The sequence below is a fragment of the Budorcas taxicolor genome, chromosome 2 (genome assembly GCF_023091745.1).
Source record: "Budorcas taxicolor isolate Tak-1 chromosome 2, Takin1.1, whole genome shotgun sequence".
Lineage (NCBI taxonomy): Eukaryota > Metazoa > Chordata > Mammalia > Artiodactyla > Bovidae > Budorcas > Budorcas taxicolor.
Window position 1 is genome coordinate 9490691 of NC_068911.1, and position 26682 is coordinate 9517372.

Here is a 26682-nt window from a genome sequence, read left to right on the forward strand (position 1 = left end):
CTGTCTCCTGGGTGACCTCAGCAGGAGCCTGGGGGCAGGGGGAAAGGGCAGTTTCCTCTGAGACTGGATCGTGATTCAGGGGCCCAGGGCTGGGACCTGAAAGTCCCTTTGTTGGCAGGCTCAGGAATCTAGAGGAACTGGTCAGGGGGCGGCTCCAGGGATTGAAATCCCTCCCTCGGCCCCCGCCCCTCCCGCGGAGCACCATATAACCGCTCCAGTTTTGAGCGCACGAGCTTGTGGCAGCTGTTGGCAGGAAGGGAACTGGTCGGGTCACACTCGCTGGGTTTGTGCCTCTGACTCTCGGGAGAGACGCCTGAGCGGCTCCACCTGGCTTTGCCCCGGGACTCCCTTCCGGTGTAAGGCCTTGCTGTGAAGTAGCCGTCCGCGGCTCTTGGACTCCTACAGCCTCCGGAGGCAGGTCCTCAGCGCCGTTTCAGGTCCTAGACGCGCCCCGCCTCCTCGCCGACGCTGAGCCATGGCTTCCATGGGGCTGCAGGTGATGGGCATCGCGCTGGCCGTGCTGGGCTGGCTGGGCGCCATCCTGAGCTGCGCGCTGCCCATGTGGCGGGTGACGGCCTTCATCGGCAGCAACATCGTCACGTCGCAGACCATCTGGGAGGGCCTGTGGATGAACTGCGTGGTGCAGAGCACCGGCCAGATGCAGTGCAAGGTGTACGACTCGCTGCTGGCGCTGCCGCAGGACCTGCAGGCGGCCCGCGCCCTCATCGTCGTCTGTATCATCCTGGCCGTGTTTGGCGTGCTGTTGTCGGTGGTGGGCGGCAAGTGCACCAACTGCGTGGATGATGAGAGCTCCAAGGCCAAGATTATGATCGTGGCCGGCGTGGTGTTCCTGCTGGCCGGCCTGCTGGTGATGGTGCCCGTGTCCTGGACGGCTAACAACGTCATCCGTGACTTCTACAACCCCCTGGTAGCCTCGGGCCAGAAGCGGGAGATGGGGGCCTCGCTCTACGTGGGCTGGGCCGCCGCTGGCTTGCTGATTCTTGGGGGGACCCTGCTCTGCTTCAACTGCCCGCCACGCGACAACAAGCCCTACTCCGCTAAGTACTCCGCCGCCCGCTCCGCCCCAGCCAGCAACTACGTCTAAGGCACTACTGTTGACTCTTAAAAAATTTTTTTTGCTTTCGTCTTTGTTTCTCCCTGGACTGAGCTCACTGCAAATCTGTGACCCTAGGCGGATGGCCCGGCCATGGGCAGCAGGGGACCGGGTCAGCAGCCCCCAGAGCCTCCTGGCCCTCTCGGACACTTTCTCAAAGCCACCTCCAACACCAGCAAGGAGGAATGGAAAGAGACTCCTGGGCCACCCTCCTCTGAATGGCTGTGGATACAGGGGGCTTGCTCCTGCTGGCCGGGACAGTTCAGCCTTAACTTTGCCTGGGCTCTGCCTCTGAGTGGGTGCTCAGTGGACCAAGGGGCCCGCGTGGACCACCGTCCCCCTTCTTCAATCCTCCCTGCTCCCCTCTGCCAGCATTTTCTGGCTGGGCCAGTGAGCGCTTAGGCTGGGTCTTGCCCATGGAAACCTGGGGCCATGAGAATGGCCGCCTTGCTCACCTACCTGTCCTTGGAGCTTAGTTGCACAGAGTGGACAGACAGGTTTAGAGGGGAGGGGTGGAGGTGCTACAAACTGGTTTGGATAGTGGTGGGGGAGGAGGCCATAGAAGTGGCCCAAGCTGCCTGCACCCCTTCCAGTCCCTGACCGTGGCCCCCGGCCCCTTGACCCTGGCCACCTCTGGATCCTCCGCCCCTACCAAGGTCATTGGCAGCCTGGAGAGAGCAGGGGGAACACTCTTTCTCTGGCCCTCATCCCAGGAAGTCCTGGGGCTTTCCCCTGCCTCCTACGTGGTTTCTGTTTTGTAATTTAAGCTATTTGTCACGGTAATTGCTATTATTTTCTACAATAAATGGGACCTGTGCACAGGAATTCTCTGTATTGATCTGACTTCAGTTGTGGACATGGGGCGGAGGGGCGGGGTTGGAGGCCTGGGCAGGGGGTTTATAAGGGGCAGGACCGCCATGGAGTGGCTGGGGTGGGAAGACTTAACAAAACTGATATTGGGGAATTGTGAGGCATGGAAACTGGCCCTGACCTTTGTAGCCACCTTGCTCAAGGCCTCTGTTTGTCAGTGTAAAGCCCAGGATCCTCGTCAAGTGCTGGGGACCCTAGAAGGGAGGACAGGTGAGAACAGCCAGCTCTGGGGATTGGGCCACCTGCCCTCTCCCACTTTTGTTCCAGGTTTGTCTGGGCAGCCAGGCTGGTCGGCTCACCCTCCAGATCCTTTCTCCCAGCCTGTGCTCAGGCTGTCCCTGCCCTCAGTCTGGAATGTCTTTTTTCCCTCCTCCACCCTCTGAACCCTGTTAGTCCTGAAGGCCCAGCTCCGCACCTCCTCTTCCATGAAGCCTTCCTGTGACTCCTGTATGGAGGAGTTATCATCGGCCCTGGGCACATCCCCACCAGTGCTGGTGCTGACTAGTCACCCAGGCCCTTTCACCTGCCCAGCTCTGGGGCAGCCTCCAAGCTACGCCCTGAGATCTTCCACTCTGCATTCCGATCCCTTTAGAGATGAGGAAACCGAACCCAGGACACGTGAAAGTGTTTGGCCAGATGTGTGAGCATGGGTTCCTGGTCTGCGGGTTAGAGGGAGGGGGCCCTCCACGCTGGGAAGAGTCCTGGAGTCACGCCTGTGGCCCTGGCGTGGCAAGGCCCAGTGACAGCCAGGGGTGGGGGCCCTCTTTGTCCTGTTTCTTCTCTCTGTCTCCCACTGGGACAGACGTCACTCTGGCGGGGGGTGAGAAAAACCACAGCGATGCCCACTTTGGGTCTCATTTAATAGGCACAGCTCTCCTGGGGGCAGGGGTGACTCACTGGCTTCATTTTACAGGCAAAGCAGAGGCTGAGGCCACAGGAGGGTCAGAGGCCAGCTGGGGGCTGGGGGCCGGGCCTCCCTCCCTCAGCCTGGGCTGCCGCCTGCTTCCGGTACAGGTAGATGATGCCGGAGATGAAGCCGTCGCTGTCGGAGGTGCCAGGCCCCACCTCGAGCTCGGAGGTGGCCAGTTCCCACCGGTCTACAGTCCGGGCCTCCAGCCGTTCCCATGCCCCAGCCTGCTCCAGCCCATCCAGGGTGGCCTCCAGCGCCTCTTTGTATCGCAGGTTGGATGGGTTGGTCCTGGTGGTCAGACACACCAGCCCACCTGGGGAGAGGTGGGAGGGGAGCAGACGAGTGAGGGGAGGGCAGGAGCCAGGGACAGGGAAGTTGGTTTCCTTCCCACTCACATCCTCACAGGCGGAAGTCCTCCCAGCTTTGAACCCAGGCCAGCTGTTTCCCATCTCCAAGCCTCTGGGGCTCACTGACCCCTCCGCCAGGCATACCTTCTGCTCCCCCAGCTTGATGGCCTCCTATGTACCCTTCAAGGCTCAAGCATCCTTTCCACTGGGAATTCTTGGCTGAATCCCCTTGACAGAGGGGGGCTACCTTCTCACTGCTCACACAGTCTGTCTGCTGGAGGGTATGGTTGTGTCTGAACGCTCACGGGCTTTGGACCTAGAGCAAGTCCCTTCACCTCTTGGCGCCTCAGTTTCCCAGCTTGCAAAGCGACGAAGGTTACCCTGTCTCACAGGAAGGCCAGCACACTCAATAAGCACTGGCTGAATGAATGAGTGACCTCGTCCTTCCAGGTCTTCTCTAGGCACCTACTGTATGCCCAGCACAGGCTCAGATATACTCAGGAGAGACAGGGGTCTGGAAGGCTTCCTGGAGGAGGAGGTAAGGAGAAGCAGGGTGCTACTGGTGGACAGGGAGCTTTGTAGACGAAAGGCTCTGAAGCAGGAGAGCCTGTGACCATGGGCAGGCAGATTGGCCAGCTAAGGGGTCTGGCAAGCCCAGGCTGGGCGAGGTGGCCTGGTCTCCTTACTGATTCAGGTGATGGAAGTTTCCTGTCCCCCTGAGCCTGATCACTACCTCTCTCTCTGACCCCAACACAATGTCCTTGCCTCTGTCAGCCCCTGTGGTTCCCTGAGGGTAAGCCTGCCCGGACCTGCCCTGATTTAACCACAGCCCCTGCTGGGCCCTGCGGGCAGTGAAGCAGGCAGGAGTAGATGAGGTTTTGCTGGGATGGGGCACCTTCGGGCTTCCAGATCCTGTGCTTCAGCCGGGTCTGAACCACAGAATCCTCATACTTCATCACTCTCCTTTCTGCCTGGGACTTTGCTTAGACTGTGCACCTGCGTGTTACCCCCTCATGCCAGAAGTGGGAGATGCCTCTCTTCCCTGAATTCTCAGAGGATTGAACACCCACATTCCTGGGGCCCACCTCCAGCCTGGTCTTTTTCCCCTGGCCCCTTCCCAGGGAGTGTAGGGTGTGTGTGTACCTTCTCCCCAGTCCAGAGGCTCCCATGGGGTAAGGCACACAGTAGGAACACAGTAACCACAATCCCCACCCGCACACCAGCCCCGTGTGTGGAGTTTATAGAAAAGGGCTTATATCTATCAGCTCCATTTCACAGATAAGAAAACTGAGGCCTCAAAACTGAAAGAGACTAGTGGGGAAGCTGGAAGATGAGGGAACTGAACTGAGCCCCTACTACATGCCAGGATTGAAATGCAGGCCTTATAGACACCGGGTGAGCAAGTGAAAGTCATTCAGTTGTGTCCAGCTGTTGCAATTCCATGGACTACAGCCTGCCAGGCTCGTCTGCCTGTGGAATTCTCCAGGCAAGAACACTGGAGTAGGTAGTTAGTTATTCCCTCCTCCAGGGGATCTTCCTGACCCAGGGATCAAACCCAGGTCTCCCACATGGCAGGCAGATTCTTTACTGTCTGAGCCACCAGGAAGCCCTGATAGACACTGCTTCACCCAATTCTCACTGCACCGCTTGTGGGGAAGGGACTGTGGCGCTCTGCTTATTGGTGAGGATACAGAGGCCAAAAAAGAGTGGAGTTGTTTCCGGTTTCCCAGTGGCTGAGAGGCAAGCTGACCACCTGGGTCTGTTGATGGTGGCAGCTGAGGCCGAGCCTGGTCTGGAAGCTGGTGGCTGAGATGCTAGGCTGTGTGACCCCAGGCACAACCCCACCCCACACCTCGCTTGGCCTGAGGGGTTCTGAGGCTTGTGTCTGTGCCTGTGGCGAAGGGAAGGTGTGCGTGGGCTGGTTGGATGGGCTGCTTCTCACCTGGCTTGGTAACTCGCAGGAGCTCAGGTATTGCGCTGCAGGGCACCTGGCCGTCACTGAGGGCACCCACCATCAGCACCGCGTCAAAGGTCCCTGTGTAGGCGTGCGGATATGGTGTGGTGGTTTGGCTTCAGTGTGGCCTCAGACCACCCTGGAGGACGGTGTTCATGGTGGGGACTAGAGAGGGACCAGGCCTGCTGCTGGGGTCTGCAGGACCAGGATCCCTGGGGCCATATGGCAGCTGTAGCTCAGTCCTGGACTGAGATAAGGTCATGGGATGGAGGTTTCAGAGGAAGCATCTCAATGAGAGATTGTCCCTCAATGAGAGATTGAGGGGCTTGGTGTGGGAGGGGACTTGGGGAGGGCTAGGCAAGGGGGATGGCGTCTTGGCAAAAGGAAGGGACTCTGTCAGCTGTCAGGTGGGCTAGGTCAGAGGGTGGGCCTTGGGCTGTCAAGGGGGGAGGGGAAGTACCTTCAGCGCTGGGTAGTGGCTCCTGGCCCAGGGTGCAGAGGCTGAGGCACTGGTAGAGGCCACGGGCCTGGGCCTGATCCAACATCCCTGGGCTTCCATCCACCCCATGCAGCTGGCGGAAGCCCTGAGCCTGCAGCTGGGGTGGAGGACCCACTCACAGTTCACACTTGCCACCTCCCAGCTGGGTCCCCACACCTCGGGGAGGACAGTGGGCCCCATGGTGGATGTGGCCCCAGTGTCTAGAAACAGTGAGTCTGAGCAGGCAAGTGGGGATCTGGGGCTGGGTTAGTAGGAATTTAGAAGTAGGGGCTGACAGGAGGGAAGGGGGTCTGGGGTGGCCTCACCTCTGCAGCCACAAGGCCAGTACCACAGGCCACATCCAGGATCAGGGCAGCGTGGTGTGGACCCACAAGGGCTTGGGTGAGGCAGTCAACTGCGAGGCGGGGAGCGCGGTACTGCAGGGCAGCCACATCCTGGGGACAGAATGCTGAGCCAGCCACCACCCCATGCTCCAGCGTTCAGGGCCCCTTCTTGTGGGGTAGAGTCAGCCAAGCCAAGCTGTATGTGTGTGCTGGGGGCCCAGGATCTGGTGGAACTACAGTGAGGGGAGACGCAGGTGTGAGGTGCTTTTCTCTGCCAACGGGCCTTTTCTGTGGGCCTTGGCATCACTGTCTGCTTCATTGTGATCACTCATGGCACCTCTTCCAGGCAGCTCCTCTGCCTGGGCTCCTGTACCTGGGTGAGGAGGTCTTGGCTCCTGGTCTCTAGGGGCTGCCAGTCTGGAAGAGGATCAGAGGGCAGGGCCACTGTGGTTGGGCTGAAGAGGAGTCGGATGGAGAGCAGACAGGACTGGAGGTTGCACCCAAATCTTACTTCACTCTCACATTCATCTCCCTGGGATGATGCTAGGCTTACTATTCCGGCTTTACAGACAGGAAAACAGGCCAGGTGAGCGGAGGAGAGCAGAGGTGAGGACATGGCCGATTTACCTGGTCATAGTTCGGAGCCCATTGGTCATAGAAGTGAAGCTTGTGGGCCAGGTCAGTGATGCCATGCGAAGCCCCAACCAGCGCACGCACCTCAGGCAGGCTCCTGCCCTCCGCCATCCTGCTGTGGGAACATGGCCCACCTCAAGCTCTAACCCCCTCCCACCCTCGTGCGCAGCAGAGGAGGCTGTCAGGACGCGGCCTCTGCCGGGCGAACAATGGAATCCCATTTCACAGGAGGGAACTCTTGAGCACAAAGAGGGCGAGGCTGGACACCTGGGGGCTCAGGGCTGCGGAAGGGGTGTTTCCCGCGGTGGGGGCCAGGGGGAGGACCTGCCCTCGTCTCCCAATCGGCCTTGGTGAGAGGGAGTCCAGGGTAGAAGGGCCCTTAAGACGTAGGTGGTCAGAACTCACCGCCAATCTGACCCGCCAGGGAGGTGGGTGGGCTCCGGAACTCTGGGCGGGGCCTGTACTGCGAGCCTGGCCCCGCCCCCATCTCCCTCAATGATTGGTTTTCCTCTAAGGGAAAATGCCCAATCAGAGTAAAGCATTGGCAACCCGTCCCTCCACCACCAGCCAATGAGTTCAAAGTTCTTGGGAACGCCTTCAGCCTGAAAAGATCCCAGAATCTTCACAGACGCTATGCCGGTGGAGGTGTATTTCTTTTTCCTCCCGGCTCCTGACGTCGTTTATGCTTGCCCAAAACATCAGCTTTTAGGCAGTAGGAGCCTTAGAATTCCGGCGGGACAAAAAGGGACGTAGGATCAGCCTTTATTTTTAGAATAGTCACCAAGATCCATGTGAGGCTGTCCAGTAGAACTGATGACGGCATTGTTTTATAATACACGCTGTTCAAATGGCTGTTGAGCACTTGAAATGTGTCTAGTGCTGCTGAAACCAAACAACTCAGACTGGGACTCGAACCCAGTTGTGCTTCAGATGGGACATGAACCCACAATCTCTGGCTGTGGAGCAGGCTCCAAGCACCAGAGAAGAGTGGGTCCTGTAGATGGAGGAATCTGGGCCCTAGATTGTGTGGGGCAGTGTCCTCTCTACCAACCTGCATAGCATTGTAACATGAACAAAAAATAAACTTTCATATTGTTAAGCCACTGAGATTTTAGTATTTGTCTACTACAGTAACTATTTTATATGTGATATATATATATATGTATGTATGTATGAAAGAAATGACAACCCACTCCAGTATTCTTGCCTGGGAAATCCCATGGATAGAGGAGCCTGGCAAGCTACAGTCCAAGGGGTCACAGGAGTTGGACACGACTTAGTGACTAAACAACAACAATATACATATGCTCTTTTTCATATTCTTTTTCATGATAGTTCACCAAAGGATATTGAATATAGTTCCCTGTGCTATATAGTAAGACCTGTTGTTTATCCATTCTATAGATAATAGATTGCATCTGCAAATCCCAACCTGTCCCTTGGCAACCACAAGTCGGTTCTGTATGTCTATTTCTGTTTTGTAGATAAGTTCATTGATGTCATATTTTAGATTCCACATACAAGTGATATCCTATGGTATTTGCCTTCATGATGCTAAAGCTGAAACTCCAGTACTTTGGCCACCTCATGCGAAGAGTTGACTCATTGGAAAAGACTCTGATGCTGGGAGGGATTGGGGGCAGGAGGAGAAGGGGACGACAGAGGATGAGATGGCTGGATGGCATCACAGACTCGATGGACGTGAGTCTGAGTGAACTCCAGGAGTTGGTGATGGACAGGGAGGCCTGGTGTGCTGCGATTCATGGGGTCGCAAAGAGTCGGACACGACTGAGCGACTGAATGAACTGAATGAAACAGGAGGGCAAGGGGGTAGGGCACAACTTTTAAAAGGATGACATAGCTGTCGAAGGTATGACAAACTGGTTAGAACCCACTAGGTCCAAGATGGCAGAAGATTCAACTTCCAGCAGACCTTGAGCCTCATTACATGCTCATTGTAATTCACTGTTGTTGTTCAATTGTGTCTGACTCTTTGTGACCCCATGGACTGCGGCACATCAGGCTTTCCTGTCCTTCACCATACCCCGGAGTTCGCTCAAACTCATGTCCATTGAGTCGGTGATGCCATCCAACCATCTCATCCTCAAACCCAGTCGTGCCTCACAGGGGACATGAACCCAGCTGTGCTTCAAATGGGACATGAACCCACAATGAACTGTATAATTCATTATGCATGTATGAAGTAGCTCAGTCGTGTCCGACTCTTTGCGACCCTGTGGATGGTAGCCTACCAGGTTCCTCCCTCCATGGGATTCTCTAGCCAAGAATACTGGAGTGGGTTGCCATTTCCTTCTCCAGGGGATCTTCCCAAGCCAGGGATCGAACCTAGGTCTCCCGCATTGTAGGCAGATGTTTTAACCTCTGAGCCACTGGCATAGACTATATGACACACCCATCAGTGAGATGACAGGTCTGAGGCTGACCATAAAAGGCCAAAAATGGACAGTGGCCCGATTCCTGGAAATCTCCTCCCCTTCTCCAAAATAGTTGGAATAATCTTCCCACTCATTAGCCTATGAAGTTACCTAGCCCATAAAAACTAACCACCCCATGTATCAGGGCCTCTTGCCTTCTGAAATGGCCAACACTCTGTGGAGTGTGTTTCTCTCTAAATTTGTTAATTTTTTTTCTGGAATAATGCTTAATTGTGTTTAATGTGATTTGAAACAGTTTTGTTAGACTGTGACAGCTGCTGTATCAGTGTGCATTAAAAAAACATCAAAATTGGTGAATTGTTGTGTAGCCATTTTAATATTGAAGATGGAAGAAAAAAGTCACATTTTCTTCATATAATGCTTTATTATTTCAAGAAAGGTAAAAACACAATTGAAATGCAAAAAAAAAAAAAAAAAGATTTATGCAGTGTATGGAAAAGATCTGACCGATCAGACGTGTCAGAAGTGATTGTGAAGTTTCATGTTAGAGACTTTTTTGCTGGGTGATGCTCCACAGTCAGGTAGACTGGTTTAAGTTAATAGCAACCAATTGAGACATCGAGAACAATCAACATTATACCATGCGGGAGATAGCCAACATACTCAAAATATCCAAATTAAGCTTTGAAAATCATTTGTACCAGCTTGGTTATGTTAATCATTTTGATGTTTGGGTTCCACATAACTTACTTGGAAAATACTTTCTTGACCATATTTCCACATGTGATTCTCTACTGAAACGTAATGAAAACCTTCTGTTTTTAAAGCAAATTATGATGGGCAATGAAAAGTGGATACTGTATAATAATGTGGATGGAAGAGATTGTGGGGGAAGTGAAATGAACCACCACCAACCATACCAAAGCCCGGTCTTCATTCAAAGAAGGGGATGTTGTATATATGTTGGGATTGGAAGGGAGCTCCTTCTGGAAAAATCAAGGGATTACTTTCAACAAGTACTGCTCTCAGACCGATTGAAAGCAGCACTCAGTGGAAAACATCCAGAATTAGTCAACAGAAAACACATAATCTTCCATTAGGATAAGGCAAGACCACATGTTTCTTTGATGACCAGGCAAAAACTGTTACATTTTGGCTGGTAAGTTCTGATTCATCTGCTGTATTTCCCAAACGTTGCACCTTTGGATGTCCATTTATTTTAGTCTTTACAAAATCATCTGAAAAAAATTTTAAAGTATTTATTGAATTTTTTACAATATTGTTTCTGTTTTATATTGTTTTGGGTTTTTTTTGATCATGAGACATGTAGGATCTTGGCTCCTCAGCCAGGGATCAAACCTGAAGTCCCTACACTGGAAGGCAAAGTCTTAACCACTGGACCACCAGGGAGTTCAGTTCAGTTCAGTTCAGTTCAGTCGCTCAGTCGTGTTCAACTCTTTGCGACCCCATGAATCACAGCACGCCAGGCCTCCCTGTCCATCACCATCTCCCGGAGTTCACTCAGACTCACGTCCATCGAGTCCGTGATGCCATCCGGCCATCTCATCCTCAGTCGTCCCCTTCTCCTCCTGCCCCCAATCCCTCCCAGCATCAGAGTCTTTTCCAATGAGTCAACTCTTCGCATGAGGTGGCCAAAGTACTGGAGCTTCAGCTTTAGCATCATTCCTTCCAAAGAAATCCCAGGGTTGATCTCCTTCAGAATGGACTGGTTGGATCTCCTTGCAGTCCAAGGGACTCTCAAGAGTCTTCTCCAACACCACAGTTCAAAAGCATCAATTCTTCAGTGCTCAGCCTTCTTCACAGTCCAACTCTCACATCCGTACATGACCACAGGAGAAACCATAGCCTTGACTAGACAGACCTTAGTCGGCAAAGTAATGTCTCTGCTTTTGAATATACTATCTAGGTTGGTCATAACTTTTCTTCCAAGGAGGAAGCGTCTTTTAATCTCATGGCTGCAGTCACCATCTGCAGTGATTTTGGAGACCCCCAAAATAAAGTCTGACACTGTTTCCCCTGTTTCCCCATCTGTTTCCCATGAAGTGATGGGACCAGATGCCATGATCTTCATTTTCTGAATGTTGAGCTTTAAGCCAACTTTTTCACTCTCCTCTTTCACTTTCATCAAGAGGCTTTTTAGCTCCTCTTCACTTTCTGCCATAAGGGTGGTGTCATCTGCATATCTGAGGTTATTGATATTTCTCCTGGCAATCTTGATTCCAGCTTGTGTTTCTTCCAGTCCAGCGTTTCTCATGGTGTACTCTGCATAGAAGTTAAATAAGCAGGGTGACAATATACAGCCTTGACGTACTCCTTTTCCTATTTGGAACCAGTCTGTTGTTCCATGTCCAGTTCTAACTGTTGCATCCTGAGCTGCATACAGATGTCTCAAGAGGCAGGTCAGGTGGTCTGGTATTCCCATCTCTTTCAGAATTCTCCACAGTTTATTGTGATCCACACAGTCAAAGGCTTTGGCATAGTCAAGAAAGCAGAAATAGATGTTTTTCTGGAACTCTCTTGCTTTTTCCATGATCCAGCAGATGTTGGCAATTTGATCCCTGGTTCCTCTGCCTTTTCTAAAACCAGCTTGAACATCAGGGAGTTCACGGTTCACGTATTGTTGGAGCCTGGCTTGGAGAATTTTGAGCATTACTTTACCAGCATGTGAGATGAGTGCAATTGTGTGGTAGTTTGAGCATTCTTTGGCATTGCCTTTCTTTGGAATTGGAATGAAAACTGACCTTTTCCAGTCCTGTGGCCACTGCTGAGTTTTCCAAATTTGCTACAAAATTCTGTTAATGGAAAAATTTTCAATTCCCTGGAAGACTGTAAGAGGCACCTGGAACAGTTTTTTCTTTTTTTTTAGTTTTGGGAAGATGAAATGATGAAATTGCCTGAAAAATGGCAGAAGGTAGTGGAACAAAATGGTGAATACATTGTTCAATAAAGCTGTTGGTGAAAACAAAAAATGTCATTTATTTTTATTTAAAAAACAGAAGGTACTTTTTGGTCAGCTCGATAAATTCACTTCTTACCTATCACTTTGTCTCTCCCTGAAATCTTTCTGCAATTAGACATAACCTGAGCTTTATTAGGTCCTGAGACCAGGAGTGTGAACTCAACTAAGAGACAATGGTTTCTGGCTGAGTTTGAGTCCTGGGATGTGGGTTTAAACCCCAATCTGAGGTGCATGGTTTTATTAAGACTCAGAAAGAAACTTTGGGACTGCGCTGGTGGTCCAGTGGTTAAGACATCATGCTTCCACAGCAGGGACACAGATTTGATCTCTGGTTGGGAAACTAAGATCTCACATACCTCTTGGTGTGGTAAAAAAAAGAAACTTTGACCTTCCCCCTAAGTGCCTAAAATATTTAGATAGCGCTATAGCCATAGATATCTGCAAAGAATGTGAGCTAGGTGTGGTGGGGGGAAATTCCAGGAAGTGCCTAGAGATCAGAGTCCTCTCTTTGCCCCATTATCTCTGCTTGGCCCAGCAAACATTTGTTTACCAAACATGTACTTTTCTGTCGATATCAATGGCCTTCTTCCTTTTTTCTTAACATGTTTGTTTATTTATTTGGCTGTGTTGGGTCTTTGCAGCACTTGGGATCTTTACGTAGCACACTCTTTTTGTAGGTCTTTCTGTTGGGTGCACAGGCTGTCCAGTTGTCGCTCATAGGCTTAATTGCCCCTCAGCATGGGGGATCTTCCTTTCCCAACCAGGGATCGAACCTGAGTCCTCTGCACTGGGAAGCAGATTCTGAATCACTGGACCACCAAGAAAGTCCTGCATTCTTCCTTTTTGACATTCCAGACCCCTACCCCAACATCCTCCTTATCTTTAGCTGACGATGGTATTTAAAGCGAGTGTTTCAGCCGTTTTGTTGAGTTACTGTTTTCCCGGGGTCTCTTCCATGTATGTTGTTGTTGTCAGTTGCTCAGTTGTGTCTGACTCTTTGCGACCCCAGGGACTGTAGCCCGCCAGCCTCTGTCCATGGGATTTCCCAGGCAAGAAAACTGGAGTGGGTTGCCATTTCCTTCTCTAGGGGATTCTCCCCACCCAGGAATCGAACTCACCTCTCCTGCACTGGGAGGCAGATTCTTTACCACTGGAGCCACCAATATATGTTATTAAACTTCTGTTTGATTTTCTCTTGTTAATCTCATGTCAATTTACATCTTAGGTCAGCCAGGAGAACCTAGAAGGGTAGAGGAAAATTTCTTTCTTCCCTGAAAGAGTTCCCCTGCTGAGTTTATGATTAACGTCTATCCAAAATGTTGTTCTCTTTCTTGTCTCACATCCGCTCCCCTCAGGATTGAGGAGTTCTAAAGAAAAGCGGGGAAGGAAACCCTCCTGAGTACAAAAGCCTCTCTGTGTTGCCAGGTTCCTGTTTATAGAAAATGGCTTTAGTCTCCTAGGCCTGCCCTGAGTTCCAAAGAGCAGGCACAAGCATTACTAACTAGGGAAGTGAGGAGACGTGAAACAAAGGAAAAGCAGTTAAGCGAGAAAATAATGACAATAATTCAGCTATAAAACAGAGTCCCAGTTCCTCTTTAAGGGACAAACGTAATCATCTGACACGTATCTGGGAGCTGTTCTGCAGGAACTAAGGCCCCCACCCAGGTGGAGGATGGTGACTCCATGCTGAGACCAAAAAGTAGATTGCAGATTGGTCAGTTGGAAATGGGGAGGTTGAGGATGGAGCTTGATGACATTCCTGGAACACCACCTCACCAACTAATCAGAAGAAAGTCATGCACTCTGCAGCCCTTTCCCCAAGTGTTGCCTTTAAGGACCCTTCCCTGAAAGCTATCAGGGAGTCTGGGTCTTTTGAGCACAAGCTGCCCATTCTTGGTGGGCTCTACAAAAAATGCTATACTTTCCTTCCCCACAACCCTGTGTCAGTACCTTGACTTTGCTTCATGTGGGCCAGCAAACCCAAGTTTGGTTTGGTAACACCCTGACACCAGCCTTCCCTGGGGGCTCAGTTGGTGAAGAGGCTGCCCTCAATGCGGAAGACCCGGGTTCAATCCCTGAGGCAGAAAGATCCCCTGGAGAAGGAAATGGTAACCCACTTCAATATTCTTGCCTAGAGAATTCCATGGACAAAGGAGCCTGGTGGTCTACAGTCCATGGGGTCACAAAGAGTCGGACACGGCTGAGTGACTAACACTGTCACTGACATCAGCCAAGATCCCAACCCCGACCTATCTTGGCCTAGAGCTGTACCGAGAACATGTGAACCTGCTGCACATAATAGACCCCTGAGTGGCTCAGCTGGTAAAGAATCTGCCCGCAATGCGGGAGACCTGGGTTCGATCCCTGGGTTGGGAAGATCCCCTGGAGAAGGGTATGGCTACCTGCTCTAGTATTCTGGCCTGGAGAATCCCGCGGATTACAGTCCATGGGGTCGCAAAGAGTTGGACACGACTGAGTGACTTTCACTTCTGTGTACGTGTGGCTTCAACAGAGAGGGATTTACAGGTCTCAGATAGGAAGCATGGTCTGGGGTTCAGTCACACCATCAGGGACCCTGGCTTTTGTCCCCTTCTCTCTCCGCCTCCTTTTGTATGGAGGCCTTTGTCCTCATGTCTGTGCCAGTGACTACACCTCCCAATTGGACAAAGGGGAAAGGGCACAGAGCCAGGCCAGCTGAGTCACCAAAGTTTTATTAGAAGCCCCACCCCATGACTTCTGCATCCTCCTATTGGCCAGAATGGGTCACATGACCACCCCTGAATCATCACTGAGTTGGGGGGAGGTGGGGCGGAGATGGCTAGCTCAACCAGGTGACACCTGGGCCCTATCTCTGCAGCCTCGTATGCCATTTCGGCCCATAAATATTTATTGTGCACCTTCTGTTTGCCGGGTCCTGGGCAGGACACTGGAGGCAGTCACAGAGATGACTCCACCCTTTTCTGGTGGTGATGGTGAGGGTGGGGTGTCTTCTCCCGTCCCAGCTCTGGTCACCCACCCCCTGCATGTCCAGGACCACTTCTTTGACTGGGCGTGGATGGGCGCTGTGAGGGAATGTCACTGTGGGGAGTGACCCTTCACGTAAGGTGGCTGGCTCCGATAGAGGCAGCTTGGTTAGACCAGCAGAGGGTGGCCTTGGGTTGCTTTAGGAGAAGCCCTGGCTGGAGGGGGTGTCCCTGGTGGGGGCCGTTTGTCCCGTCTGCCTTTGTAGCCCCTCAGTGCTGTCCTGCTCACCGGCCTGCACAGTTTGTAGGCACCCATGTTTAAGACTCCTGCTGATACAAGGGACTTGCCATGTAAGACGTGTGTGGGGGGCGCTGGTGGACTCTGGATACCACTCTGCTCCCGCCACTCAGGCATGGCCCCAGGCCTCATGGACTTCCCCTGTAACCCACTCTATTCCTTCCCCTGTTCTAGCCTCGGGTGGGGAGGTCTTTTCTCTGACAACACATTTTTATCTCCTTTGATCGTTCCATCTCAAGTTTCTAGAACCTTTGCCCCAAACGATCTTTCCCGGGGCCATGGACACCACTGGAGGAAAGTGCCACGCAACAAAAAAACAGTTTGGGGGTGAGGAGGGGGTGGTAATGATCTCTGGTGGCCTTGGCCCGCAGCGGCTTGAAGCAGGGTTTCTGGTTCCTGGCCAGGGATTGAAATCCCGCTGCGGCAGTGAGAACACTGAATCCTGGCCGCCAGGGCTTGGTGGTCATGACAAGCCCCGTCAGCTGCATAGAAATGAATTTCCACATAGAAATGGAAAGTAGTGAAACAACTAAAGTGTTTATTAGGAGGAGAAAGGGTGCGTGTGGATAGACACATGGGTGTTCATCAGAGAGTTGTGCCCTCATGGTCGTTTGACTCACTTTTTTTTTTTTAAGTTTCAGACTGTTAATCAGTACACCAGCATGCTTTCATGCATTTAGAGGGGAAATATTTCCTGGTTAAGTGGAAAATTGTGCAAATGTCTTCTGGAAGACCTTCGTTCTAAGCAGCTTCATAGTGAAATGTTTCATATAGACGTCTGGACCTTCTTTCTTCAGTTTGCTATAATCTACATTCACAGAGTAGAACTTGTACTGACCATCAGGACCCAGTTTGTTCCAGTTGTTGTTGTTCAGTAGCTCAGTCATGTCCGATTCTTTGTGACCCCATGGACTGCAGCACGCCAGGCTTCCCTGTCCTTCACCAACTCCTGGAGTTTTCACAAACTCATGTCCACTGAGTTGGAGATGCCATCCAACCATCTCATCCTCTATTTCCCCCTTCTCCTCCTGCTCTCAATCTTTCCCAGCATCAGAGTCTTTTCCAGTGAGTCAGTTCTTCACATCAGGTGGCCAAAGTATTGGAGCTTCAGCTTCAGCATCAGTCCTTCCAATAAATATTCAGGGTTGCTTTCCTTTAGGATGAACTGATTTGATCTCCTTGCTGTCCAAGGGACTCTTGAGAGTCTTCTCCAGCACCACAGTTTGAAAGCATTAATTCTTCAGTGCTCAGCCTTCTTTGGGCTTCCTTAAGAGCACTTTCATGCATTGGAGAAGGAAATGGCAACCCACTCCAGTGCTCTTGCCTGGAGAATCCCAGGGATGGGGAAGCGTCGTGGGCTGCCATCTGTGGGGTCACACAGAGTCGGACACGACTGAAGTGACTTAGCAGCAGCAGCAGCAAGAGTTCAGTTGGCAAAGAATCCACCTGAAATGCAGGTTCAATTCCTGGGTCGGGAAGATCCACTGGAGAAGGGATAGGCTACCCACTCCAGTATTCTTGGGCTTCCCTTGTGGCTCAGTTGGTAAAGAATCTGCCTGCAGTGTGGGAAACCTGGGTTCCATCCCTGGGTTGGGAGGATCCCCTGGAGAAGAGAACGGATACCCACTCCAGTGTTCTGGCCTGGAGAATTCCATAGACTGTATAATTCATGGGGTCACAAAGATTGGGACGTGACTGAGCAACTTTCACTTCAGCCTTCTTTATGGTCCAGCTCTCACACTTGTACATGACTACTGGAAAAACCATAACTTTGACTAGACGGACCAGGGTTCCAGTTTGTTCTAGGGTTCTGGATTAGTCTTCCTGGATGTCACAGGATTGAACAAGGCCAAGCACAAGACATACAGCGCTGCTCTAGTACCTCCTGCTCCAGTAAATAGGAAGAAGGGGATCAAGCTAGGATGCTTCTTGGCCTGACCGACGGTCCGGCAGATCATGGTTGCAAAAGAGGCCTCGAGTCCAAGCAGAGAAAAAAATCTAACCCACAAGGCCAGGGATTAAAATTTCTACCTGAATCATTAAAAAAAATTATTTTTAATTGAAAGATAATCACTTTACAGTATTGTGTTGGTTTCAACATCAACATGAATCAGCCATAGGTTTACCCATGTCCCCTCCCACTTGAACCTCCCTCCCATCTCCCTCCCCGTCTCACTCGTCTAGGCTGGGACTGAGCCCCAGTTTGTTCCCTGAGTCATACAGCAAATTCTTGTTGGCTATCTATTTTACATATGGTAACGTGAAGAGATACCCCACGCCAAGGTAAGAGAAACCCAAGTAAGATGGTAAGTGTTGCAAGGGGCATCAGAGCGCAGACATGCTGAAACCATACTCACAGAAAACTAGTCAATCTAATCACACTAGGACCACAGCCTTGTCTAACTCAATGAAACCAAGCCATGCCTGCGGGGCAACCCAAGATGGATGGGTCATGGTGGAGAGGCCTGACAGAATGTGGTCCACTGGAGAAGGGAATGGTAAGCCACTTCAGTATTCTTGCCTTGAGAACCCCATGAACAGCAGGAAAAGGCAAAATGATAGGATACCAAAAGAGGAACTCCCCAGGTCAGTAGGTGCCCCATATGCTACTGGAGATCAGTGGAGAAATAACTCCAGAAAGAATGAAGGGATGGAGCCAAAGCAAAAACAATACCCAGTTGTGGATGTGACTGGTGATAGAAGCAAGATCCGATGCTGTAAAGAGCAATATTGCATAGGAACCTGGAATGTCAGGTCCATGATCAAGGCAAATTGGAAGTGGTCAAACAAGAGATGACAAGGGTGAACGTCGACATTCTAGGAATCAGCGAACTAAAATGGACTGGAATGGGTGAATTTAACTCAGATGACCATTACATCTACTACTGTGGGCAGGAATCCTTCAGAAGAAATGGAGTAGCCATCATGGTCAACAAAAGAGTCCGAAATGCAGTACTTGGATGCAATCTCAAAAACAACAGAATGATCTCTGTTCGTCTCCAAGGCAAACCATTCAATATCACAGTTATCCAAGTCTATGCCCCAACCAGTAATGCTGAAGAAACTGAAGTTGAACAGTTTTATGAAGACCTACAAGACCTTTTAGAACTAACACCCAAAAAAGAAGTCCTTTTCATTATAGGGGACTGGAATGCAAAAGTAGGAAGTCAAGAAACACCTGGAGTAACAGGCAAATTTGGCCTTGGAATGCAGAATGAAGCAGGGCAAAGACTAATAGAGTTTTGCCAAGAAAATGCACTGGTCATAGCAAACACCCTCTTCCAACAACACAAGAGAAGACTCTACACATGGACATCACCAGATGGTCAACACTGAAATCAGATTGATTATATTCTATGCAGCCAAAGATGGAGAAGCTCTGTACAGTCAACAAAAACAAGACTGGGAGCTGACTGTGGCTCAGATCATGAACTCCTTATTGCCAAATTCAGACTTAAATTGAAGAAAGTAGGGAAAACCACTAGACCATTCAGGTATGACCTAAATCAAATCCCTTATGATTATACAGTGGAAGTGAGAAATAGATTCAAGGGCCTAGATCTGATAGATAGAGTGCCTGATGAACTGAGGTTCGTGACATTGTACAGGAGACAGGGATCAAGATCATCCCCATGGAAAAAAAAATGCAAAAAAGCAAAATGGCTGTCTGGGGAGGCCTTACAAATAGCTGTGAAAAGGAGAAAGGAGAAAAGGAAAGATATAAGCATCTGAATGCAGAGTTCCAAAGAATAGCAAGAAGAGATAAGAAAGCCTTCTTCAGCCATCAATGCAAAGTAATAGAGGAAAACAACAGAATGGGAAAGACTAGAGATCTCTTCAAGAAAATCAGATACCAAGGGAACATTTCATGCAAGGATGGCCTCGATGAAGGACAGAAATGGTCTGGACTTAACAGAAGCAGAAGATATTAAGAAGAGGTGGCAAGAATACATGGAAGAACTGTACAAAAAAGATCTTCACGACCCAGATAATCATGATGATGTGATCACTAATCTAGAGCCAGACATCTTGGAATGTGAAGTCAAGTGGGCCTTAGAAAGCATCACTACAAACAAAGCTAGTGGAGGTGATGGAATTCCAGTGGAGCTATTTCAAATCCTGAAAGATGATGCTGTGAAAGTGCGGCACTCAATATGCCAGCAAGTTTGGAAAACTCAGCAGTGGCCACAGGACTGGAAAAGGTCGATTTTCATTCCAATTCCACAGAAAGGCAATGCCAAAGAATGCTCAAACTACCGCACAATTGCACTCATCTCACATGCTAGTAAAGTAATGCTCAAAATTCTCCAAGCCAGACTTCAGCAATACGTGAACCGTGAACTCCCTGATGCTCAAGCTGGTTTTAGAAAAGGCAGAGGAACCAGGGATCAAATTGCCAACATCTGCTGGATCATGGAAAAAGCAAGAGAGTTCCAGAAAAACATCTATTTCTGCTTTCTTGACTATGCCAAAGCCTTTGACTGTGTGGATCACAACAAACTGTGGAGAATTCTGAAAGAGATGGGAATACCAGACCACTTGACCTGCCTCTTGAGACATCTGTATGCAGCTCAGGAAGCAACAGTTAGAACTGGACATGGAACAACAGACTGGTTCCAAATAGGAAAAGGAGTACGTCAAGGCTGTATATTGTCACCCTGCTTATTTAACTTCTATGCAGAGTACACCATGAGAAACGCTGGACTGGAAGAAACACAAGCTGGAATCAAGATTGCCAGGAGAAATATCAATAACCTCAGATATGCAGATGACACCACCCTTATGGCAGAAAGTGAAGAGGAGCTAAAAAGCCTCTTGATGAAAGTGAAAGAGGAGAGTGAAGAAGCTGGCTTAAAGCTCAACATTCAGAAAACGAAGATCATGGCATCTGGTCCCATCACTTCATGGGAATAGGTGGGGAAACAGTAGAAACAGTGTCAGACTTTATTTTGGGGGTCTCCAAAATCACTGCAGATGGTGACTACAGCCATGAGATTAAAAGACGCTTCCTCCTTGGAAGAAAAGTTATGACCAACCTAGATAGTATATTCAAAAGCAGAGACATTACTTTGCCGACTAAGGTCCGTCTAGTCAAGGCTATGGTTTCTCCTGTGGTCATGTACGGATGTGAGAGTTGGACTGTGAAGAAGGCAGAGCGCCGAAGAATTGATCCTTTTGAACTGTGGTGTTGGAGAAGACTCTTGAGAGTCCCTTGGACTGCAAGGAGATCCAACCAGTCCATTCTGAAGGAGATCAACCCTGGGATTTCTTTGGAAGGAATGATGTTAAAGCTGAAGCTCCAGTACTTTGGCCACCTCATGTGAAGAGCTGACTCATTGGAAAAGACTCTGATGCTGGGAGATATTGGGGGCAGGAGGAGAAGGGGCGATTGAGGATGAGATGGCTGGATGGCATCACGGACTCGATGGACGTGAGTCTGAGTGAACTCCGGGAGATGGTGATGGACAGGGAGGCCTGGAGTGCTGCGATTCATGGGGTCGCAAAGAGTCAGACACGACTGAGTGACTGAACTGAACTGAATGTGTGTTTCCATGTTACTCTCTCCATACATCCCACCCTCTCCTTCTTGCCCCTCAGCCGTGTCCGTAAGTCTGTTCTTTATGTCTGTGTGTCCATTATTGCTCTTCCAACAGGTTCATCAGCACCGTCTTTCTAGATTCCATATGTATGCGCTAGTATACAATATTTGTCTTTCTCTTTCTGACTTTCTTCACTCTGTTTAGTAGGCTCTAGGTTCATCCACCTCATTAGGACTAACTCAAATTCCGCCCAAATTACTTTCGGGGGAGTTTCTTCCGGGTTCCCCTTGGCCAGTCATTTCGTTTTGCCAAGTTCTGAGGCTGTATTTGGTGTATATCTCAGGGTCCTTCCATGTGTGCACGCACATCTCTTAGTCAAGATGGATTCTAGCAAAGAGCCTTATAGGTAGGTTGACATCACTTACTATAGAGTGGTGCCCCCTACCTTTTTGACCTTCAAGGAGCCTTTCTGCACATGTGTAGTTAGGAAGGGCTCCTTGACCTCAAGAATGAGAAATATGTGGTCTCCATGTCTTATCTGGGCAAGGCTCGGCTCTTCTCTGGCTCCCGCTATCTCGGCTCATCTGTCTACAGGGCACAGCTGACCAGCCTGGGGTCCACATAGCTCCCGCCTCAGTAACAGCAGCTGCTCATCTTTCAAAGCTACCGTCGGATCTCAGATGTACAAGCCACAGGTCAGGGGTTGCTGGTGGTGGAGGAGAAAGGCCAGAGTCATCTGTAGCCAGAGGGAGTGGGCCAGGGCGAGGGGGCGATGAAGCAAGACCTGGAGATGAGCTCTAGGGGAAAAGCCACTGCTTTTCGGGGGTCAGGCATGTGAGGCCGGGTGTGCACATGCGTGAACATATGGAGGTCAGTTGGGATGGTGCTTTTATTTTTTTTGGCTTTCTCATCAATTTCATTGGTAAAATTCACACACCGCCAGTTGGATGCTTTCTAGTCTATTCCAATCTACATAAGCATCAGCATAGTTAATTTAAGACCGTGCTCATCATCCAAATGGAAGCCCCAACCCTGCCAGCAGTCGGTCCCCAACTCCAGCTGAGAAGTTTCTGAGTGCAACTGTCAAAACCACAAACCTGCCCGAGGTGGAGTAAGTGGTGGGTTGCCGTTTCCTCTGACAGGAAGTCCAGTGGTTAGCAAAACCAAAGCGCAACTGATTTGGACTCAAAGTCCATTCTCTGGTTTGCTGGTTTGTGCCGTGCCTTTGCTCTGGGAGCCCCTTCTGGTCCGAAGACAGTGACAGCAGCTCAGGCACTCGTGTGTCCTCACAGACAAAACCCCAAGGTGGGCTGCAGAAGGCCTTGTCTCCTGGTCTCTCTCTTGTCCTTTGGGGGAAGATGTTTTCCCAGAAACCCCAGAGACCGGGAAAGCAAGGTCTGGTACTCCCAGGCTGGGTTGTGGGAGGCAAGCAGGGTGTCCAGGGAGGAGGGAGGGGGAATGGCTGTTGGTCCAAGCTGCAGGGCCCGCTTCTCGATGTGGGAGCATTTGCGGGTGGAGCAGCAGCCGCGTGCAGAACCCAGGCCGAGGGGAGCGCGGTTACCAGGCTGAGGACTTGGTTTCTAACCTTGAATGAGTTGCGGGGAGTTACAGTGTCAGATCTGCGTTTGACAAAGATGGTGAGAGTGGGGACTTCCCTGGTGGCTCAGTGGTGAAGACTCTGTGCTCCCAAGACAGGGGTCCCCGGGTTCAATCCCTGGTCAGGGAACTAGATCCTACATGCCCAAGCCGAAACTAAAAGTTCCCATGCCGCAAGTAAAGATCTTGCATACCTCAACTAAGACCTGTTTCAGTCAAAAATAAAGATAGTGAGAGTGGACATGGTGACTGCAGGGTCCGAGGCTGTTGCTATTATTTACGCAAGAACTGGAATCTGAGCAGCATCAGGGACTGCCGTGGGGATTATAGGTTGTGGAGCTCGGAGAATGAGGGGAGAGGAACATCCCTTCTCTGGTGCGTTCTCCTTCCTGAGAAGCTGCTTCTTCTGGTCTCCTTTCCTGCTGCCTCCTCCTCTCCTCTTGTCCACCTGTAATAGGAGGGCTTCCCCGGGCTTGTCCTGGGCCCTCTTTCTCCTCCGTCAACACCCACATCCTAGGTGGTCTTTGTCATCCAGTCTCGTGGGTTTAAATGCTATTTATACGCCGTATGTGCGTGCCAAGTCTCCTCAGTCATTTTCCAACTCTTTACGACCTCAAGGACTGTAGCCTGCCGGGCGCCTCTGTCCATAGAGTTCTCCAAGCAGGAATATTGGAGTGGGTTGCCATGCCCTCCTCCAGGGGATCTTCCCGACCCCGGGATTGAACCCGCGGCTCTTGTGTCTCCTGCATTGGCGGGCGGGTTCTTTACCACTAGCACCACCTAAGAAGCCCCCAGTGACTCCCAAATGGGTGACTGGCTCTGACTCTTCCCTGAACTGTGGACTTGTGTGCCTGACCTCTCCTTTCAGAGGGGGGCTCTCCTGGGCCTCCTCCTCCCAAACCCCTCCCATCTTCACAGACGCCGGAACCACTAGGCATGCAAAGACTCCGCCCAAATTTTCTCTCATCCCACATTCTGTCTGTGGGCAAATCCCGTGTCTGTTCCATTCCTCCCCAGCCCCTCCCACCTTCCCCAGACCCCTTTGGCGACCTCTAAACTGGCCTCCCTGCCTCCCCGTTGTCCCCATACCCAGTCCGTTTCCCTCACAGCCAGAGGTCATTATTATTATTTTTTAACTTCTAATGGGAAATTTCAAACACACACAAAAGAAGAGATTAAGACAATAACCTTATGTGTTTACCACTCAGTTTCAATTGTTAATAAGATATGCCCAACCAGAATGATGTCTTTATAGTATAAGTTTGGTGAATTTCCCCTCCTGCTTAACCTCAAATCAGATTCCTTACCAACCTCATCCTTAACCTTTTTCTTCTTCACTCCGGCATCCTGGCCTCTGCTGATCCTGAAACGTGGTATGGTGACCTCAGGGCCTTTGCACTGCTGGTTTTTTGTTTTTTTTTTTTTTCTTGGCCTGATTACTCTTCTTTCAGATCTTTGCTCGCCTGGCTTGTTCTCAACCTCAAGGTATCCACCGTGTGGAGTGAACAAACGTTAGTGCTTTGTCATTACGGCTTCTGAATATTTGAAAATAGAAAAAGAGGAATGCATTACAGGTGAAGCTGAAGTTCCCTCTGAGTCTCACCCTCCTCCATCTGCTGCTCTAGGGAACCAGCTACCATCACGAATGGGCAGGGATCTTCTACGTCTTTCTTTGGCCAGAACATGCAGCATGTGGGATCCTAGTTCCCCAACCAGGGATTGAACCTGAGCTCTGTGCTTCCAAGGCTTTGGAAGCACGGAGCTTTACCCCTGGACCACCAGGGAAGTCCCTAGGTCTTGTTTTTTTTTAAAAAATATTTTCACTATACTTGTGTCCAGAACAGCATATAATACTGCTTAATGGGTTTGAAAAAAATTATACACATGCTATCATTTCACAGCTATTACTCTGTAACTTTCCCCTCTCACGTGACACTATGTTTTTCAGACCTGTCCATGCTGACGCATATAGATCACATTCATTTTAACCACTGCTTAGTCATCCCTGAGCCCGATATACCCAGTATATTTATTCATTTTTCCTAGTGATGGAAAAAATGCTGCCACACGCAGTCTCGCACATGCTTTTTCATTCACAGATGAATGCTTCTGGAAGGAGTGCCTTTCAGGCTGGGGTGTGCAACCCTTGAGGGGGTGGTTAAAAACAATCCAACCGGTTGTGAAGCAGGATGGAGAGAAAACAAAGGTTCAGTGAGGGTAATTGCTATTTTGGTAACTTGCATTTCAGTTTCCCATGTCTGAGTAATGGGTGGTTTTGTACAGGACCCTTCTCACCACTCTGAGAGTCTGAAAAACCAACAGAGAGCTGTGGGCTCAGAGATGGGCAAAGTTCGATGCTCCGATAGCCCCGTGAGCTCATCCATGCCCAGTGTAGCGTCAGACTTTCTTGGTTTTTGCAAATGAGATAGTATCTCATTGTGGTTTTAATTTTGCATCTCCCTCGCTAACTAACGAAGTCGAACGTCTTTTCCTACATTCTTGGCTCTTTGGTTTTTTTTCTCCCTCCTGTGACTTGCCTTTGCCTAGGTGTTCCACTGAGTCACTTGATTTTATCTTACTGATGTGTAGGCGTTCCTTAGATATTCCGTGAATTCTGGCTACTTGTCCTTGGACTGTTTCACGGGTTGCACACATTTCTTCCAGGCTGTCACTACCTTTTGGCTTTGCTCCAGCTCTCTCTACACCAGATCCAGCAACAAGAAGTTTATCAGTGACTTGGGCCAGGGCAGTGGGGCGGCATGGGCAGAAGCTATGTGGCCAGTGGCTGGTGGCTGCACAACTTCTTTCAACAATATGGCTTAAATGATCAAGTGAAGGGGCAGTGAGGAACATTTTTCTTTCTTTTAATAAAAATTGTATACTTTTTCTTCCTTTTTGCTGAGTCGCACGGCTTGCAGGATCTCAGTTCACCAGGGATTGAACCTCCGGCCATGGCAGTGAAAGCACCCAGTCCAACCGCTAGACCACCAGGGAACTCCCCAAACTGTATACACTTAATGTTTACAGTTTGGTGTTTTGGGATACCTATACATTGTGAAACAATCGCCACAATCCGGCTAAACAACATTTCTGTCACCTCTACAGTCAGCATGTGTTGAGAAGATGTAATTAAACCTAGCCCCTTAGCAAGTCTCAAGTACACAACGCAGCATTGTCAGCTGTCTTTGCCGTGCTGCAGGTTAGCTCTTTAAACCTTACTCATCCTGTGTAACTGAGACTTCGTACCCTTTGATACTGGAGTGGGTTGTCATTTCCTCCAACCCCAGCCTCTGGCTACCCTCTTTATACTTTCTAAGAGTTCAGCTTTGTTAGATGCTGCATGGAACCGAGGTCACGCGGTCTTTCTCTTTCTGTGTCTTGCTTATTTCTCTTAGAGTAGTGTCCTCCAGCTCCATCCACGTGGTCACATCTCACGCGTGGAAATGTAAATTAGTGCGGCCATTCTGGAACACAGGATGGAGTTTCCTCAGAAAATTAAACTTAGAACTACCTTAGGATCCAGCAAGCCCACTTCTGGGTGCGGCTGCAAAGGAATCGGAATCAGGATTGTGAGGAGACCCATCTATACCCCAAGTTCACTGCAGTGTTATTCACAGTAGAAATGGAAACACCTAAATGTCCTTTGATGAGTGCGTGTTTAGTCGCTTCAGTCGTGTCTGACTCTTTGCCACCCTATGGACTGTAGCCCACCAGGCTCCTCTATCCATGGGATTTTCCCGGCAAGAATACTGGAATGGATTGTCACGCCCTCCTCCAGGGAATCTTCCCGACCCAGGAAACGAACCCACGTCTCCTCTGTCCCCTGCATTGGCAGGTGGGCTCTGTACCACTGAGTCACCCAGGAAGCCCCCTTTTGACAGCCAGAAGGAGCAAGTAGGGAGAGGAGTTGCTGAGGAAGCGTAGGGAGTGGGTGGGTGGGGGAAGATCCCAGAGAGAAGTCCAGGAGAGCTGGCAGAAAACAAGAGTGTGAAACACATTGGTTCTGCATAAATTAATAAATGAATGGGTGAAAATTATATTTTCCGCTGTTGTTTTTTGTACCGTGCAGTGTGACTTTACAATCTGTTGTGGGCGTTGATGTGCTTTTTGCCCCATTTATCCAAACGTTTTTTGGGGTGTGGTGATGAATGTTTTTCAACAATGGGATGGTTTCACAACTTCATATCCTTTTAAAGAACTCTTTTTAAAGTTTTTTCATTCGTGCTTGTGTGCAATAAAGTTTTTGCATTAATTTTAAA

The 26682-nt window shown here is 50.0% G+C and overlaps 2 protein-coding genes across 2 annotated transcripts; one reads left to right on the top strand and one right to left on the bottom strand.

Annotated features, from left to right (window-relative positions):
- The first annotated feature begins 248 nt into the window (after positions 1-248).
- On the top strand, positions 249-1105 carry CLDN4 (claudin 4). The gene has a single exon (XM_052654368.1). It carries the CDS (start codon positions 476-478, stop codon positions 1103-1105), a length of 630 nt encoding a protein of 209 aa, XP_052510328.1. The 5' UTR covers positions 249-475.
- Positions 1106-2886: 1781 nt separating this feature from the next.
- METTL27 (methyltransferase like 27) lies at positions 2887-6761 on the bottom strand. The gene is given in 6 exon segments (XM_052636190.1): positions 2887-3076; positions 3078-3207; positions 5184-5276; positions 5656-5791; positions 6000-6128; positions 6645-6761. Coding segments are annotated over 6 exon segments (795 nt in total).
- Between the last annotated feature and the right edge of the window lie 19921 nt (positions 6762-26682).